Source organism: Pipistrellus kuhlii, unplaced genomic scaffold (genome assembly GCF_014108245.1).
Source record: "Pipistrellus kuhlii isolate mPipKuh1 unplaced genomic scaffold, mPipKuh1.p scaffold_m20_p_10, whole genome shotgun sequence".
Taxonomy (NCBI): Eukaryota; Metazoa; Chordata; class Mammalia; order Chiroptera; family Vespertilionidae; genus Pipistrellus; species Pipistrellus kuhlii.
In genome coordinates, this window is record NW_023425405.1 from 21216332 (window position 1) to 21234625 (window position 18294).

At 46.0% G+C, this 18294-nt stretch overlaps 1 protein-coding gene and 1 gene segment (V, D, J or C); one reads left to right on the top strand and one right to left on the bottom strand.

Moving 5' to 3' along the window:
- Positions 1-3061: 3061 nt before the first annotated feature.
- Positions 3062-10243, bottom strand: LOC118714091 (putative DBH-like monooxygenase protein 2). The gene is given in 14 exon segments (XM_036429002.2): positions 3062-3183; positions 3186-3303; positions 3592-3706; positions 4434-4564; positions 5436-5495; positions 5632-5728; positions 6010-6101; positions 6406-6572; positions 6748-6850; positions 7024-7191; positions 7979-8062; positions 8309-8470; positions 8962-9108; positions 9956-10243. Coding segments are annotated over 14 exon segments (1854 nt in total).
- Positions 10244-14534: 4291 nt separating this feature from the next.
- On the top strand, positions 14535-15534 carry LOC118714560. The segment is given in 3 exon segments: positions 14535-14678; positions 14959-15260; positions 15403-15534. Coding segments are annotated over 3 exon segments (489 nt in total).
- Positions 15535-18294: the final 2760 nt, after the last annotated feature.

Consider the following 18294-nt stretch of genomic DNA (forward strand, 5'->3'; position numbering starts at 1 on the left):
TTACCAAGAGTAAATCAAGGTATACTAACTTCAAATTAGACCACAGGTTATAGTTTCTGGCAAGTTATAATTTTTAAAAATATATTTTATTGATTTTTTACAGAGAGGAAGGGAGAGGGATAGAGAGTCAGAAACATCGATGAGAGAGAAATATCAACCAGCTGCCTCCTGCACACTCCATGCTGAGTATGTGCACGCAACCAAGGTACCTGCCCTTGACTGGAATCAAACCTGGGACCCTTGAGTTCGCAGGCCAACGATCTATCCACTGAGCCAAACCAGTTAGGGCTGGCAAGTTATAATTTACTAGAGGCCTGGGTGCATGAAATTCATGCACTTGGGGAGGGGGATCCCTCAGCCTAGCTTGCCCCCTCTTGCAGTCCAGGAGCCTTCGGGGGATGTCTGACTGATGTAGAGGTGGGAGAGACTCCCGCCACTGCCACTGTGCTCGCCAGCTGTGAGCCCAGCTTCCGGTTGAACACTGCTCCCGCTTGCTTTGGGAGCCCACTGACCTCCAGGGGGCAGCTCCTGCATTGAGCGTCTGCCCCCTGGTGGTCAGTGTGCATCACAGTGGTCATCCGCTGTCTGGCTGAAACGGTTCTCCAACATTTCTGGGAGTCCCGGATTGCGAAAGGCACAGGCCTGGCAGAGGAACCCCACCAGTGCAGGATCAGGGTCAGGGAGGGATGTGGGAGGTTGGCCAGCTGTAAGGCTCCAGGGGTTGTCCAGCCCAACTCACTCAGTCCTGATCAGCTGGATCCCAGCAGCAAGCTAACCTACCAGTTGGAGCATCTGCCCCCTGGTAGTCAGTGCACATCATAGTGAGCAGTTGAGCAGCCTTAGCATATCATTAGCATATTACACTTTGTTTGGTTGAATGGCCAACTGAACGACCAGACACTTAGCATATTAAGCTTTTATTATATAGGATGATTATAACAAGTCCTACAACCTTCATGGAGATTTATATTTCTAATTCCAGCTTTAGTTAGAGAAATAATCAGAGAGAAGTTAGTAATATAGATGGCAGACAGTGTTATGGATGCAACACAAGTTTACTTCCAAATATATGACTAGATAAAAGCATGACTAAATTGGAACAGACTTTAGAACCCATGTAGCTTTAAATTTCCAAATCATAAAATTCTATTTAAATCATATCTTTCTAATCTTTATCAGCATCCACATGCTTCTCCATAAGCTTACCTATTGAATTTTTGGGCAGAATTAATTTTAAAACATTTTCTTGATGTGGAAATAACTCTTGACTTCTCAGAATTCTACTCATAAGCTTAAATTTTTCGTCTTAAACCATCTCTCTGCTAACCTTCATCTTTTCAATGGTGGCTACTATTTTCCTAATAATTATCTTGATTAAAGTTCCCTGTTTCTCAAACATCCCTCTCATGACCTCTGTTAAAAAATTTAAAACAGATTTGTTGACTTCTATTAAATGCAGATAATTAAGAAAGCTATTTAAATAATTGTCTATATAAATCTAGTGATTTTCATTTGTTATGCTTGACGTGAAATGAATCCAAGGGTATATAGTATAGCATGCAAACTGGAAGTTCTTTGCTCAGCGTAGTCCAAAACTCTTATTTGGAAATTTTTTTCTATTAAAAGGAAAACCTTCATTTTCCTTGAGTGATGACAACAAAGTTGCTACAAAATAAGCACAGACAATCCTCTCGTTTCCAGGGAGCCTAGTTTTTCCTATAATCATAAACTTCAGAAAACTTGATTTAAAGACAGCAAGTCCCTCTGCTTATACGCCATGATGCCCCAAAGTGACCTTAAGCATTGCAAATATCCAACTGAGATGGAAGGAGTTATTCAAGTGGGAACACTGAAGGTTTTGTGGAATCTGAAGGGATCATCCAGAATTCTTCAGAAGAAATGACAGTGAGCCTATGCACCTTTGGTACCTTCTATGCACCTCACCACTCCCAGAGGAAGGGTGTTGCTCTGTCAGGAAGCAGGGCTCCAAGAAAGAAGAGCCAGAGTAGGGATTCCTTCCAGAGGACATGAATAACAAGCAGAACAACTCATAGATAAACACGGGGACATTAAAGCTCAAAGGATAGGGTGGCACAGATTTTCTCAAGCTTAGAAGACAGAATGCCCCATAGAACTCTCAGAGCAGTAGCCACCTCAGGTCGGTCAACTATGGTTGCAAACTGCAGGCTTTGTCCATGTGAACCTCCTTGACATGTTCTGGGCTCCAGAGCCAAGGACTACCTCTCTCCACCTTACCCTTGACCTGTCCTCAGAGCCCAATTCAACTGGCATGGCCAGTTAAGGCTCTTCACACCTGTTAATCTGAATGTTGAGAATGACATTTGATGGGATAAATAAAGATCATCCAATAGTAGAGGCATGGTGAGGAGAGCAAGACTGCATTGTATGTGGCATTTGGGGCAGCCAGGTAAAAGAGATGCCTTCTACTGAACAATTTAAGAGACTCCCCAGCTGTTTCTCCTGGACTAAAGACTCAAAGGAAAAAGATGGTAATAGGAAGCAAGTTTAGTTCTATGTAATCTGATGCCTTAAGCTTTGTCCCTTATAAACACAACTCTCTCTTTACCACATTTCACACTCATGGTTTGCTGCCTCTGCCTTATGGGGAGGGTTGGACAAAATGTCAGAAGAGAGAAGCAGGAGGCCCCTCTAGGGCCAGCATGGGAGGAGGAGGGTTCTAGGATTCTTCATCTGCTATCAAGCCCCCTCTTCCCAAGTGGAATCCCCTTGAGTGAGCTGGAGCATCAGACTTCTCAGCGAGTGATCCATTACCTCACACCCAAACTTAGATCCAGATTTTGTCAGAAAACCTGAAGTCCCACTGGTGCTACTGAAGCTTTCAAGGATGAATTACATAGCTTGTCATGAAAGAACCTTATGGAGCATTACAGTGGCCAGGCTTGCCAGTGTCCTGACTTGGGCCATGGGAATGGACACAGATGGGGGACATTTTGGGAGCCAAGAGAGGGGAGTTTCTGTGTTTGATGACCAGGGGACTGAGCAAAGAAGTGGATTGGGTATTTGACATGAGTAGAGAGTGTCAGACTTCAGCTTGCAGGATAGCAAGGAGCCAAAAGAAGACCCCTTGCCCAAACAAGAGGGCAGCCATGGGGAGTTGCCTCAGGGTAGCATTGCCTGAGGCCAAGAGGGCCATTGATGCACCCTGAAACCTGCAGGGGTCTCATCCTGGGGCTCCACTTTGCCTCCTGATGACTCCAAACAGGGCCCCCTAGGTGTGGGGATGATTTCTGGAATCCAGCCTGTTGTGTTTCCCACTACTTCCTGCAGGAGAAGGGGAAAAATGGACAAAGGTAGAAGCTTCCCCACTTTGATTTCTTTCTTTGGACCTTAGTTAGTTATCCCAGTCCTTGCAGCCTCGCAGACTAACTGAGAGACTCCAATCCCAACCCCCAACCCAGAGTTGCATAAGTCAAACTTTCTGCTGCATCAGCCTTTCCTTCCTTGACCTAGTGTTCCTATTATTGTCATTCATCTCCCTCATTCTTTTCTAATTCTGGCTTCTCCCAATACCACCCCATATCCCTCCATCCTTAACCCTAAGACACTTACGTCAATGGTCTTTATTACGATGGTTTGCTGGGACTCCTTACAGGCTTTCTCAGCCTTCTTAATGTTCTCCAGGGTCCACTCAACATTGTTCATGGCCATCATGCCCTCCATGGAACTTCAAGGGCAGGGGCAGGGTGGGAGACAGACAATAATTTAGGGTCAACTTAAAGCCTTGACAATGGTGTATGAAATATCCTCACTTTTGTAAGCACCAGTTTCATGTCAGCATAAACACGTAAGAAGTTTCTTATAAATCAACTAGAGGCCTGGTGCACAAAATGGTGCATAGGTGAGGTCTGGCCAGCTGCCTGATTGGGTGTGATAAGGCCGAGTCTGCTGGGGGGAGGGGATGCAGGAGGTTGAATAGCCAGCCATGTCCTCTGTTCGAACTCCCAGTGAAAGGGACAGTTTGTATATTAGCCTTTTATTATATAGGATGAAATAATCATAAGTTTTGCAGAAAGAGAATTATCATTAGGACTTAGAGATAGGATTTTTAAGAGTAAAAAAAAGAGAAACATCTGATTCTTTAAAGAAGTGGTTCTTAACCTGAGGGCCATGAAGTCTAAGGATGTTCATGGAGTAACTTTAGGGAACCTGTAAATGCCCTAAAATTATATGTGAAATGGGGTGTATCTGCACAGATGTGCATTCTTAGAAAGAAGTCTCAGAAAGAACCCTTACCTCTAACTAATAAAGGGCCTCTACCTGAAAGTAAGCACAGTCTGACTGAATCAGGTAGTACACGGAAAAAAAGGAAGACCAAGAATTTGTACATAAGTGATCAGTGATCTCACTTCTAGAGATCACACTTGAGGATTTTATGGTCCAGGATGACTCACTCTGATACCTCCTCCCCCAGCTCATGGGCCACATAGATGATGTCAGGGTACCCCATGCAGCTGGAGATGTTGTTCCGGGGATAGTAGAAGAGGAAGATGAGGCACATCTCATTAATGGTGCTGGGACCCCCCTGGAAAAGAAGAGGGAGACAGATGGAGAGACAAAGATACAGAGGCATGCAGAGAGAACAAGGCAGGCAGAAATGGTTTAAGTAGCCATTCTACCAATGAACCTGTTTTCCTTTCTCCTTAACCTCCAGCTAATTCACTGATCCTTACCACTCTTCATCACAACTCTTCCTTACTCCTCTATAACCAGTTGGTGGACAGTTATTCATGTCATTTCCAAAGAAATATTTCACATATCTTTCAATTCCTCTATATTTCCATTGCCACTGTTTTGGTTTGAGAAGTTAAGACAAAATATTGAATTTCTTTAAAGCCACTCCCTCAGGAGCTTCTTCAGAATTTCCCATCAGTGCACATCTAATTCAGGACCCACTCAAATATGTCACATATTCTCATCACTGTAGGGAGACCTTCTGGTTTTCCCTATGAATTTCCTTAGTACATTATCTCCATTCTATTCTAATGATGCGTATCACTTTCTACCTTATATTAGAATCATTTTAAGAGCAGTGTTTTCTTTTTCAGTAGCAAGCAACTCCTTTTGAATCTGACAAACTTGGAACCATTCCTGACACACAATATGGGTGAGGTTTCTTGTGACCATAATAACAATAGCTGACTCTAATTAACCATCTGCTACATGTCAGACAGTGACATAGATGCTTTACATGTATTAATCAACTCTCACAACACTTATGCAATAGATAACATTGTTGATTCTTTTATAAACCAGAAAATTAAGACACAAAGAACTTGAATAACTTGTCTACAGTTAGAAACCTACTAATAATTGTGTTGGCTTTCAAAGCCAGGCAATGAGAATTCAACTCTATGCGTTTGTCATGGTGACTAAGTGGGGAGAGAGCTACTTACAAAAGTCACGAAGTCTCGGTCCAGTGTCTGGTAGTGACACTCTATTAGCAACTCATCTCCCTATTTAGAGTGAAACACAGAGGCCAAAAGTGAGACACAAAGAGACTGGACCAGTCTTAGAACTATCCTGGCTAACACTAATGTGCCCTGAGCCTGCCTGTCCCCAACACCAGCCATGCCTCCCCTGGGGTCCCACCGGCTTGATCTCCACCCGATGAGGTAAATCTCGAGTCTCCTGCAGATTGAAGTCATAGGAGTCATCTTTACAGATTGTTCGGAGTTGTGTTCCATTTCTGGAGGGAAAGGAAGGGAGAAGACAGGAATAAGGTGAGGAGGATGAAGTGGGGAGGGTGTCTATCAATAAAGAAGCTGTGTGGGGCATCACTCTGGGTATAGATTGTTCATAAAACAAAAAAGCTCCTCCTTCCCCAGTCTTCCTCAAGGCTTCTCTGCTCTGTGGATAATTCTGTTTCCTCCTTACTCCTAAACTTATACTGCAGAATAAATAACTGTTTCTAAGATTTATTCCCACATGCACAAAGGAAAGCTTCAAATCCATGCCTTCTTCCCTTACCTATATTGCACAGCCTGCAGAGCCCGCCCAGCCAGGTGGGTGTGGAGCAGGTAGCTATATACCTGTATGTCAGGCACCGGAGCCCCATTCATCTGTGACAGGAAGGAGAGATGGCTGGTTAGTTATGAACTCTCATCTTGCCCTGCCTCTTGATTCTCCACTCTTAATATTTGACACCTTTTCTCATAACTGACATAAACCCCTCTAGTGTTTACCTGGCCTCAATCCCTGCCCCACTCCCCCTGTCCCTAAAGCTCTGACTCCTTACACCCATTGCATAATCCCAGCTAGTGATTTTCCTGAGAACCAGGTTGTAGTCATTGTCCAAGTGTTGGGTGCAGGCTGTGTGTACTGTAGATCAGACCAGATATGTGATAGGGAACCTCCCAGCCTCACCTCTTCAAACTTCTCTGTCTTACACAGCCCATAGGATATGAAGGACTCAGCACCAGGGGGGATGAAGTGGATGGGGAATGTAAGGAAGCCCAGCTGCATGACTCCCATGTCGTATTTGCGCAGGTGTGCTGTGTAGTACAATCGAATCCCCGAGGTGTCGTGTACACCTGGTGCAGAAAGGCAAACCACAGAAGGCAGGAGGGGAGTTCACAATGTGGGGAGAAAGAGGCCCAGGAAAACTGTTAGCAAAAGAAGTCAGAACACATCCCAAGACACCTTCCCAATTTCTAGAGGCATCAGACATCCTGCCCAGCCCTTTTCCCTAAATGCTCAGATGCTCACCAGGAAGGTTGTGAAAATTGCTATAATGAATCTCCAGTCGGATCCATTGGGGATCCAAAGGGGTCCCAATAGAGTAGCCCACGTCATCTGGAAACTGGTAACTCTGTTGAATGAAGGGAATTGGGCAGCAAGAAAGACTGTAGCTAGGTGCAGGCTGGGAGCTAGGTGCAGGGACCCATCCCAGACCTCCCTATCTCCAGTCTTCATCAGCCCAGCAATCCCAGTTCCCAACAGCATGCACCCCTTAGCCACCTAGCTCCTCATCACAGGACTCACTGTGCCCCCGACAGCCCAGCCCACGATGACCTGGGAGCAGAGGGAGAAGGCGGGGTCAGCCCCATAGCAGTCGCTGATGCCCGTGGGCAGAACACTGGCATTGCCACAGGCGTACACAAGGATGTGATGCACCATCGTCTCGTTGTGGTAAACAAACTTGGGCTCAAACTGGGGGGGGGGGGGGGGCAGTGGGGAGGGCAAATCATAGTCACGATCCTCTATGTCAAGTCTTATTCTCCATGTTCCCCTTCCCCAAATCAAACTGCACCCATTCCCTGCTTCTCTCCTATTTTCTTTCTCTTCCATTTCTTCTGATATTTTTCCTCCCTAATTTCTCATTCCCCCCTCAACTCTGACTCACCTCTTGCCTCCACTCTTTTAAAACCTCTCTGAGAGCACAGCATGCTAACACCCATGACTTCAGCCTTTCCCTTACTGACCTCATTAGTCTGTGATATCTGAACGTGAAACCATTTCTTGTTGGATTCTCTAAAGAAAATATGGTTCCCACACTTTTGCCACTTACTATAAGATCATACTTTTATTTATTTAATCAAAATTGGAACCACCCAAATGTGGAATCAGGTGACCAAGTTTGCATTCCCTCTAGCTTTTGGCCATGCTTCTCCCAGCCAACACCTCCTCCTAGGCTAACAGTACAATTCTGGGGCTGGGGTGGGGCTTACATTTTGTTCTTTGCAAACTTATGAATTCATGAACTTCATCAAAATTTCAGATGCATCATGGGGCTGGAGTGGAACAGTGCTGGTAGGTATAGTGCTGGGCTCAGGAAATCATGAAACTACCATTTCCACCAAACCTAGCCTGGCCCCATGTTAGCCCTACTGCTTCCCTTCTGCTTTCTTCCAGCAATCGTCTGATTGACATCATCCCCTCCCAATTCACTGAGCTGCTCAACTGTCTTGACAGTGTCCCATTGTCTGTTTCACCATACCTTGTAGATGTGATGCTTCTGATTGACGATGGGGAGAGGGAGAAAGGTGCAAGCATACGTGGTATCATCCTCTGGGATAAGGAACTGGAGAGAGAGACACACAGGCTAGGGTGGGGTGGGAGTGAGGCTCCCAGAGAATCGAGGAAAGGGACAGAGCATGGACTAGTGTCCACTTTTAAGTCAGTTTGGCCATCCTCCAGCGACTGAGAGAAGTCAGAGAAACTTCAATTCTAGGAATGTACTGAGTATTGGGTATAAGAAGAGGGTGTGGATTGACTGGGAAGATAGGACGGGGGCTGCAGGAGGCTGGGTGTGATGGAAGGATCTTACATCAGTGATCTCCAAGTCATGGATGATTGTGTCCTCAGGTACATCAAGATCATCTGGGTGGAATATTTGTAGCAGGAAGATGGAATTGACAAAAGTACGTTCCGGGTCCAGCTTCAGCATGTCATCCAGGCCATAGGCGGCCAGCACCCTCACCGTGTCACTCTGTGGGAGTCAGGGGCATTGAGATACTACACCCATGAGAAACACTTTGGACACACTCAAGGACCAATACAAACCACTTGCTCATGTCTACACAGTGGGATGAAAAGAGCTTCAGATTCAGGGGTGAGAGCTAGTGAGGTCATAGTTCTGCCTATGAGGCCAACTTGTTGGAAACGTTGAGCAAGGCACATGCCCTCTCTTATTCCCTCTCTATGCCTGTGTCCACATCTAGTAAATGACACTCTAAAGTTCAGTGACAGGGTACTTCACAAGAAGAAGGCTGAGGAAGGAAAGCTGCTGAATCAGTGGGAAGTCATGCTATAGAGGGCTGGTGGCTTTTAAGAGTAGGCAAAATTGAAATGAAGATAGAAGTCCTAGGAACTGTGACTGGCCACCTGAAATGCATGGACATTTCAGCATAGGGGTGACTATATCTTCCCAGAAGAAAAAGCAGTCTGTGCTCAAATACTTTTCTCCCCTCCTTAATTTACCGTAATGTCTTTGTCATGAGTGTCGCAGGAGCGGAAGGGCCTGGAGAAAAGCATGGTGGTATAGACATCATCTTCTGTTAGCTTCAGCAGCTTAGCATCCTGACTCCCGTCTTCCTCCAAGGTGTCTTCATCCACCAGGTGCTGATCCTGGGGTCCAATGAAGGTCAAGGATAAGAACCAGGAGTCCCCAGAGCAGCCAGTATCTCTTTGGCTTCCCTAAGATACTAGTTTAGCAGAACCAATGGCTTCTTTATTATGTACTTTGCTCCTAGAACAGAGCAGGGCATTGAGGGTGGAACCTTGGGGCAGAGAAATGAATAATGTCTGATGCGAGTTTTACCACCTTGCTTGACTTCAGTTTCAAATCTCACCTGCATCAATCCTAATATTCCTGTATCTCTAACCCTTGAAAGCTCACTTAGTCTCTGAACTCTCTATGTCATCCATCCTGTCCTGTGGCTTCCCTATATCAGTGCGGGAGATGGATGAGCTGCTTCTTTGTCTGTAAAATGGGATAATAATCACCCACCTCATAGTGATGCTGTGAGGTTTAACATGCAAAGAATTTGGAGCAATGCCTGGTTGCTCAAAAGTACATAACAATTTTAAGATAAAAATGCTTCTGTGGCTGTTATGACTAGACTATTTTGTGCTGTAGTGTACCTGATGGAGCTGGAAGGAAATGGAGGAGGAAGACTGTCTCAAACAGCTGTGACTCTCCCCTGTGACCTGCATTTAGTGGGCTATTAGCAGACAGGTGGGAAAGGACTCTCTCAGTCCAGTGGTCCATTCCTTAGCACCTAGGGACATGGAGTCCAAAGACGTAAACTGAATCTCTCCAATGGCCATTTCTGTAGGGAGAGGTCAGCAGCCAGCTGGTGTTCTGGGAGTGTGCCTGTGTGTTTGGAAAATGTAGATCTTTCCTGGACTCAAAGCCATTCCGAACCCCAGCAAGAGACACTCATCCTTGGAAGAAAGTCACCCTCCAACTTACCGAGAAATACACATTGCCTTCAGGCAAGACTCCTCCAACAACCAGATCGCCTCCCGCGAAGGTAGAGCCATCTGTGACTCCCAAACCCACCCAGCCAGCTGTTTGGACCTGGAGTTCAAAAGTGATCAACTCAGCCTCAAGGTCAAAGTCCCAGCGCAGGAAAACGACATTGGAAGGGTCTAGGAACCTGGAATAACGCAATCGAGATGTGGGGCCAATGCGGTTGCCTTGGGAGGGGGCTGCCAGAACCATAAGTAGAAGGATCATGAAGAGAAGGTCACAGGCCATGGCTCCTGGGGTCTGGAGTATCTCTGCTGTAGGTGAACACTCCATAAGTGTGGACTTATATGTGCTTTCCCTGTGCTGGGCACCATGCCATAGGGGAGGGACAGACTGGGGTTCTTTTGATCTGATCATCCCCTGGGCTCAGAGTGGTGCCACTTACATAACCTTGGAGGGATGAGGTGTCCAGAGAGGGTACAGAGCAGATTGCTCTTGCCCTGGGCTGGGAACTTATTATGAAAATTCTCAGGAGTAAATCTTTGAGCCTCTTCCACCCAATCTCATGCTAGTGTCCTGACAATGGAGACCTTACAGAATCAAGGGAGGTTTAGTTACTCTCCTCGGTTCTTTTCTTCTCTCCTCTCCTCCCCTCCATTTTCTCTCCCTCTCTTCACACACCTGGATCCTTGGATGTCCTTACTGAGCACTCCATCCTCTGGCGTATGTCCCCCACCCCAGTTTTCATGGGCATTTTCTATATATAGAAATGGGCATGAGCAGAAGTGTGGTGGGAGTGCCTTTGAACCTGCTTCCCAGTGCAGCAGGAAAGAGAGCAGTTGTTGGGAGGGGGTTAGGGGAAGGCTACGATTTCTATCTCCTGTGGGAGTCTTTTGCTGCTAATCCCTGGAAGGACATGTAGAGGTGAAGGAGCCATAATCAGCTTTCAGGTGGGCAAGTCTGGGCAGCTTTGAGTTTTTGCACATTCCCGGGGAGGAGCAAGGAGGAGGAGGAGGAGGAGGTGAAGGAAAGCAGAGGGAGAGAATAGGGATAAACATGAACTTGCCTCTGAGAAGCTTCGTGCTTTATCTTTCCTCCCAAGGAACCTACAGGGACTTCCACTGAAGGCTTGGCCCAGCATCCCCACTGGTGTTCTGCAAATAATAAACGGCCAGAAAAAAATGTTAGAATATTAGAATACAAGAGTAAAAAGTGATATTAGAACCACTAAAATTTTTCAATCCACTTAATTTCTAGATGAGGAAACAGAAACACCAAGGGTAACATGAATAGTGCATGTGCCTGGTCACTGTGCAGGCAGAGCTACCAGGACAGAGGGCCCTGCCTCCAGATCAGTGCTCTCTCCAGCAGTCCCTTAAGTCACAAACACCAACAAGGCACCTGCTCCCACTGTACATTTCCACCATGGTTCATCCTGGATGTAGTTGGTGTCATCACTGACTGCTTCTTTTGGAGGGGCCCAAATGCTCACCCTTATACCAAGGTTCTTTCTGTCCAGGGTGAGACACAGGTGATCTGGAGCAGGAAACCACCTCATTGACCTCTTCCCATCCAGTGTCCTTCCTCCATTAAACAATGGACAGGCTCCTCCCCACAGGAATGCAGTCAAATGAAGGTGGCAAGGAGCTGGAACACCTGTTTATGCCTTCATTCAGAGCATGCATATTCTTCTTCTCTCCTCCCTCCTACAAGGGCAACCATAACACCAAACTCGGAGAATGAGAGAAGGTAGATAGCTAGGCAGCCACCTGGAAGAAAGAGGCTTACCTTGGCCTAGGTTGGGAGCCAGGCCAAAATCAGAGGAGGAGCTTGGGGAGGCAATGACCTTGAGGAGCAGGAATTCAGGTAGGAGATAACAGGAGTATCGGAGACACTCTGATCCCAATCACATTTGGGGATTAAGGCAAAGGGAGGGGACGGCAGGGAGACAGGACAGCCAGCCTAGTAAACTGAGATGTGCCCAAGATCCCTTATCCTGCAATCTGCCCAGCTCAGCCTCAATGCTGGCCTCAGGAGGAGGAAGAGTCATGGAAAAGAGCTGGAGTCAGCCATTGCTAGCCAGAGAATCTATGTCTGGGCACCTTCTGGCTTCCCAGGGGGCTTTCCCTTTCCTCCTTTGTTCCCCAGTTACACTTTCCCCCTAACTCCCCCCCCCCCTTTTTTTTTTACCATCTAATCCCCAAAGAGACTTTCTCAACAGAGAGCTCAGAATTAAATGCACGTGGTTTGCTGGGTGAGGACACCTCTCTTGGTCCATGCATTTTTCTGTCATTCAGGATATGTGATTTGGACACTGCTTCCTGGAGCTTCATCCCTTTCCATCTCCGGGGTAACAAGGTGGGAACCGGTAATGGAACAAAAGGCAAAAGTGAATCAGCACAGGAGTATTTAGAAAGTAGTGCAATTGACAGTTTGTGCACAATTAGATTTGAAATAGGGCGATGCAAAAAAAAAATTATACACAAAATTGTATAATGAAAATCTATTTTTCTTAAATCAAGAGAAACACAGCTTTAAAGTTGGCAAGACAAGTGAATTATAAATTGTATTATGCTGCCACCAAATGGATCCTTTGTCAAAATCATGGGAACTCGCCAAGACTGGTTTGGCTCAATGGATAGAGCGTCGGCTTGGGGACTGAAGGGTCCTGGGTTCGATTCCGGTCAAGGGCATGTACGTTGGTTGCAGGCATATCCCCAGTAGGGGGTGTGCAAGAGGCAGCTGATCGATGACTCTCTCTCATCGATGTTTCTAACTCTCTATCTCTCTCCCTTCCTCTCTGTACAAAATCAATAAAATATATATTTAAAAATATTAAAAAAAAATCATGGGAACTCTATTGCATGTATTACAACTTCTGAAGATTAAAAAAAAAAAATTAGTGAATGTGGGAGGTACAAACCTCCAGGTGCCAGCTGCTGCTGGGCCCTGATGTGGGGACTTTCCAGGGACATGGGTCTGCAGATTTGCCCTGCTCTGGTTCCCTCCATCATTTATCAAGTGTCTGTGATGGGCAGACACCCACTTGGAATATTGACTTGAATATTGTGCAGTTTCAAGTCTTGAAATAGTGAGGTTCAACTGCTTCTCCATACTGTTGTCTGTAAAATACTGAGGTGGGAGAGATGGTTGATATGGGGCCTTATTTTAAAGCGAATTTGCCAGATCACTGGTTTCTAAACTTTCTGGAAAAATGAGGCCTCTTAATGCAAAAAGTTAGGAGAATTTATGATTTTAATCTCTGGTGGTTAAGTGATAGACATTTAGAGAAAGATAAAAACTATTATTAATTCTATCATATTTTAATTGAATTTGAAATTTGCCAATGCATAAAAGTTCACTTTACAAAGGGCTTATCCTGTGCCAACCTTTGCTCTAAGAACTTTCCAGGTATTAATCCATTTATCCTTATGAAATAACTTCCATTATTATCTCCATTTTACAGATAGAGAAACTGAGGCCCAAAGTCACACCACTAGATAATGGCAGCACTATGAATCATTGGGGAAAATATAACTAAAGATAAAAATCTCCTCCCAATTCAGAATCTTGTCACAAAGGCCGAAGAGAGAGAAAACACATTTATTGTTGAATAAGCTTTAAATTAGAAGGTGACACATCCCAGGCATTTCTTTCAGAGATCAAGACAAAGAAGTCTAAGCCTTTTCTATAGGCCAGCAGAACCCATTACACACATGTTCTCAAGAGAAGCAACAACTGGCCCTCAAATGAGAGGACTTGACAGGACCCTTTGCTAATCCATAGTTCATCCTAGTGTCCCTTAGTAACCAGGATGTCCCTCTGTGTTTGCTAACCGCCTTTATCTAAAGAAAAAATAAACTTGGCATATCTTTACGACAGTTATTTGCAGCTTTCAGTGCAACGTCTGCTCTAAATTGTGTTTCGGTTCATTCTCCTTGATGTTATAGTTCAAAGTGTTGCTTGCAGGTCTTTGAGAAAGACATCTCTGGGTCTTGACCCTGGCAAGAATTGTTTAGCTTTTAAAAAGATTTATGTACTGGTACACTTCAAAGAGGCGGAGAAAGAACTTACAAGTTTTCTAAAGTAAATGTTCTCAGAAAATGGAGGAGAGGGAAGTCTCTTTCGTTACTTTTAACTGGGAGAATTAAGCTCTGCTGTTGAGTTTATATTCCCCCTTCCAGAGGGAAACACCGGTAACTGGAGATGAGCATCTATTCTAAGGCCCAGTGTGGCCTTGCAGCAGCCTTTGCCCACACACAAAGCATATGGGGGAGGAGGGTAGTCCTTGTTTAGTCTCCAAGGTCTTTTGGTTGCACTGAGTTGCAAAGGGTTGAGGCACAGCTCAGGAGCACCATTCTAGGACACTCTGAGATACAGAGAGGGTGCAGGGCCAGTGAGTGAAGATTCTGGGGACCATGGGGATGTGTGCCTGCATGTGTGGGAGTGGGGGTTGGCACCAGACGCAGGAAACGCTCTCCAATTTGAGGTTTGAGCTTCACTGAAAAGATGAGAAAGAAGTTACGTTTCCTGGAAAAGCCACTCCCTTTTTAGTTTCAGGCCCAGAGTGTGTCAGCCACTAATTGCCTCCTTACAGGCCAGGGTCCTGTGCTCCTGCCTGGCTGGCCCTGTCCCCCTGCCATCGGAGAAGACCCCAGGGGCCAGGGAATGGCATCGCTTTCCCTTCTGTGGGGCTGGGTGCTCATGGCTGCCCTGAGCACAGGTGAGACGCCAGGAGGATAGAGCCACTCAGAAGGATAGAGTGGGTTGATGGACGGAAAGAGAGCTGGGTCACTGGGGCACCAGGAGGCACAGAAAGTTTGCTCCTGGTCCAGATACTCCCAGGGATAGCCTCTTGCCCTGAGAAAGTATCCTTTCTGTCCCCAGATGTCTCCTATCAATACCGCTCATGGGACTTCCTCTTCAGGATTTGCCTGTCCTAGTTATTTCTGGGGCGACCTTCACCCCCAGGACCTCCAGCCTGGCCTGTCTGTGTATTTCAGGTGCCAATGCGAGCTTCGTGGAGCAAAGGCCCAGGTGGGCCCTGGTACGTCGGGGACAGGCTGAAACCCTGAGCTGCTTCCTGAAGGATGCCCAGTACCCCTTTATGAGCTGGTACCAACAGGATCTCCAGGGGCAACTCCAAGTGCTGATGGCCAATCTGCGGTTTTCTGGGGACAAGGAGGTCAAATCCCTTCCTGGAGCAGATTACCAGGCCACTCGGGTCAATGACAAGGAGCTGAGGCTGCAGGTGGCCAATGTGACCCAGGGCAGAACCCTGTACTGCACCTGCAGCAAAGACACAGTGAGAAGCCTTCCTTGGACAGATGAATAAAAACCATGTTCAGTTCCCACCCACGGACCCAAGCTCCTCCTCCTCTGCCCGACAGTACCTCAAGCCTGCTTGTCCCCGCCCCAGATCCTCCCTTCTGGCCTCTTTACCACAGGTGAACACAGCCTGCATAGCACAGCGATGGACCACAGGTCTGGACCACCTGCAGACCTTGGCTCTGCCATCTGCAGTTCCTGTGTTACAGACAGCAACTCTACTCAGCTCAGAGGGCCCCTGCGAGGATTAAGCATAAGGTACAGGTACACTGGAAGCTCTTAATTAGCATTAGCTCCAGCATATGGCATTTTATTACCAGTCTCAACGCTCACAAGGGTGCTCGAAAGAGAGGATTCTGGGAGCTCAGAAAAGGTGAGAACGAATGTGGACCTGCCACTCACATCTGTGGAACAAGTAAACACCCACTTTTCCAATTAGATCCCATTCTCAGTGCACACCACCACCTCAGCTCCTCACACCCAGTCTCAGATTGACCGTTTTAAAAGTGAGATCCTAGAGAGGACAGGAATCTGGAACTCACCGTGGAGGGCTTAGCCAATACTCAGCTTTCAAAAAGCCATGGCTCAGAGCCGGGTCTGCACCTGGAGTCAGAACAGGCCATGGTTATGAGGCCAGACCCCAGCAAACATCCGGGAACCGCCGCTGGGAGGTGCATTGTGGGACAGACCAGGACTTGAGGCCTCTGCAAAGACGGGAGGCAGGCTGGGCTGTAGTAGCTGAGCCACTCTGCTTCTATTAATAGTTCGGAGCTGCTGCATCCAAGTGAGCAGGTAACTGTGGTGCAGGTGGGAATGAGTGAAGAGTAGGCATTTCAAAGGTACCTCAGTCGCTAAAGGAGGGGCTGCCAGGCACCTTTTCCTCAGCACTTGTATAGAGAGGAGAGATTTTTTTTTTCCATCAGGGGGCGCCATCGGCCCACAGTTCTCCGAGCTCCGCACAGAGGGCCTGTGATCAGTCACAGGTGTTGGTCCTCTCTCAGCCTCTCTCAGGAGCTATGGTGAAAACCTGTTCGGCTCTAGAGGAAGACAGTATCGGGAGGCGGTCTAGAGCCCAGCGCAGAGCCGGTTCCAGAGTCCTGGACACATTGTGATACGTGTGTCCACTCAGCCCTCCAGGAAGGGTACTCCTGTTTGAGAACACGGTCACTGGGAGGTCCTTGGCCACCAAGACGCTATTAAATACAGAGCAGATGGCAGGCCCTGGGCAACCAGCTTTTAAAGGTAAGCTGAGGCCCTCTGCTGGAGTGATGGAAGCCACCATTGATCTGATGGGTTCCCTTTTACTTCAGTCTCTGAGACCTACCTGGAGATTTCCCAGATGCAGTTCTGCTCATTTGTACCATAAACTGAGATTAATACCATTGCTGAGGCTCTAGGTGCTTAAACTAGCCCTCCTAGACTGATGGATGCTAGGGGTTCAAACAATACTTTTTGTTGTTTTACTAACGTACCTTTTAATCCATTGTTTATTGCTTGTTTTTGCTTTGTGATCCAATCTGAGAATGTTTTGTTTTTAAAATATCTTTAATTTTTTTTTCAATTGGAATTGACATTTAATATTATATTTAACAAACAATACTTGCTCTGTGATTAAGTGGATTATGTTATTCCCTCGGTAAACTGAAAAGACTTTACCTCACTTATGCATGGTTCTGTTTAATATATTGCTACCAACTGCATGTGTACTTCTGTGATATTAAGATCTCTCAGAGGGTTGCCCTGAAGAAAATAAGAGAACAGAAATCTTCTCAGGAGACAGAAATTTAATCAACATATCTAGTAGTTCTCTTTCTTGAGGCCAAATGTATATGCCTTTCTTGGGAGTGGCAGGTGCTCAGAAGGAGCATGGAGGAGGAAATGCTTGGGAAATAATTATGTAGTATGGATTTTCAGGGTCAGCTTGAGCAGGAGGATAATTTTATCCAATGGGAATTCTCACCAGAATGCTCTCACTTGCAAAGACTCTCATAATCAGATGGACAAGCTGATCTGGTCTGAAATTCTTTCTCAGTGTTTTTTAAATGGCTTTATAAACAAAGGAAACAATGGGACCACAAGGGACATATGCAGGGACTTCTTGCCTGGCTCACCTGGTTACCACCACTGCTGAAGACCCCATTGGCCAGTGTCAGTGACCAACCTCAGTCCTGATCTATTACTATACTCCAGGTATCCCACCAGCCAGGTAGTAGTAGATGGACCCCTTGCATTACGCTCTTTGTCCACACTGAAAATGACATATTCTAGATTTGGATTTTCTTTCCCTTGTCATCGTCACTCCCAGCCCCACCATCCTTGAATACACATAGTCCACACACAAAAAAGGAATGTATTTTTCAACTGAGGAAGTCATCTTATAATGACAGTGATCATACAGCAAGCTGATGCCCAGGGAATTCAGTGCCCTTAACATATGCTTCGTCATCTAGAATCATCTGAACTTATAAAACATCAGTATGAACTATTGAAATCTTAGCACCATTTCAAGCTGGAAGAAATCTCTATTTGCCTGCAAAAACCATCTATTTCTACCAAAGCTAAAGTTTCAGTTAATAACTTATACAAAGGTGAAGCTCTCACAATTGCACTTAATAATCCACATACAAAATGTTACTTTTCAACAAGCTCGGCTTCACTGCTTCAGAAGTTTTAGAAACTTAGAGAGGACAAGATTTGCTGGTGTAACTTATTATGTCATAAACCCACAGTCTGCCTCTGCATTAACCTCCCATGGCTCAAGACCATACTTAGATTCCTGCAGAATGAATTACCAGAATCTATGCCTGGTGTTGAGAATTGGATGGACGAGGAAAAACAAAGTGCAATATCTCCCAGAGCCTCCCTCCTTACACCCTTTCCTCTGACCTAGACTTCTGTTTAGCCTACTTCTTGTCAAACTTCCTTTCCCCAAAGTCATATGTAAGTTGCACATGTTTAATTCCATGCAAGTAGTAGGCATTTTGTCACTCCACATGGCTATCGAGAGGCTT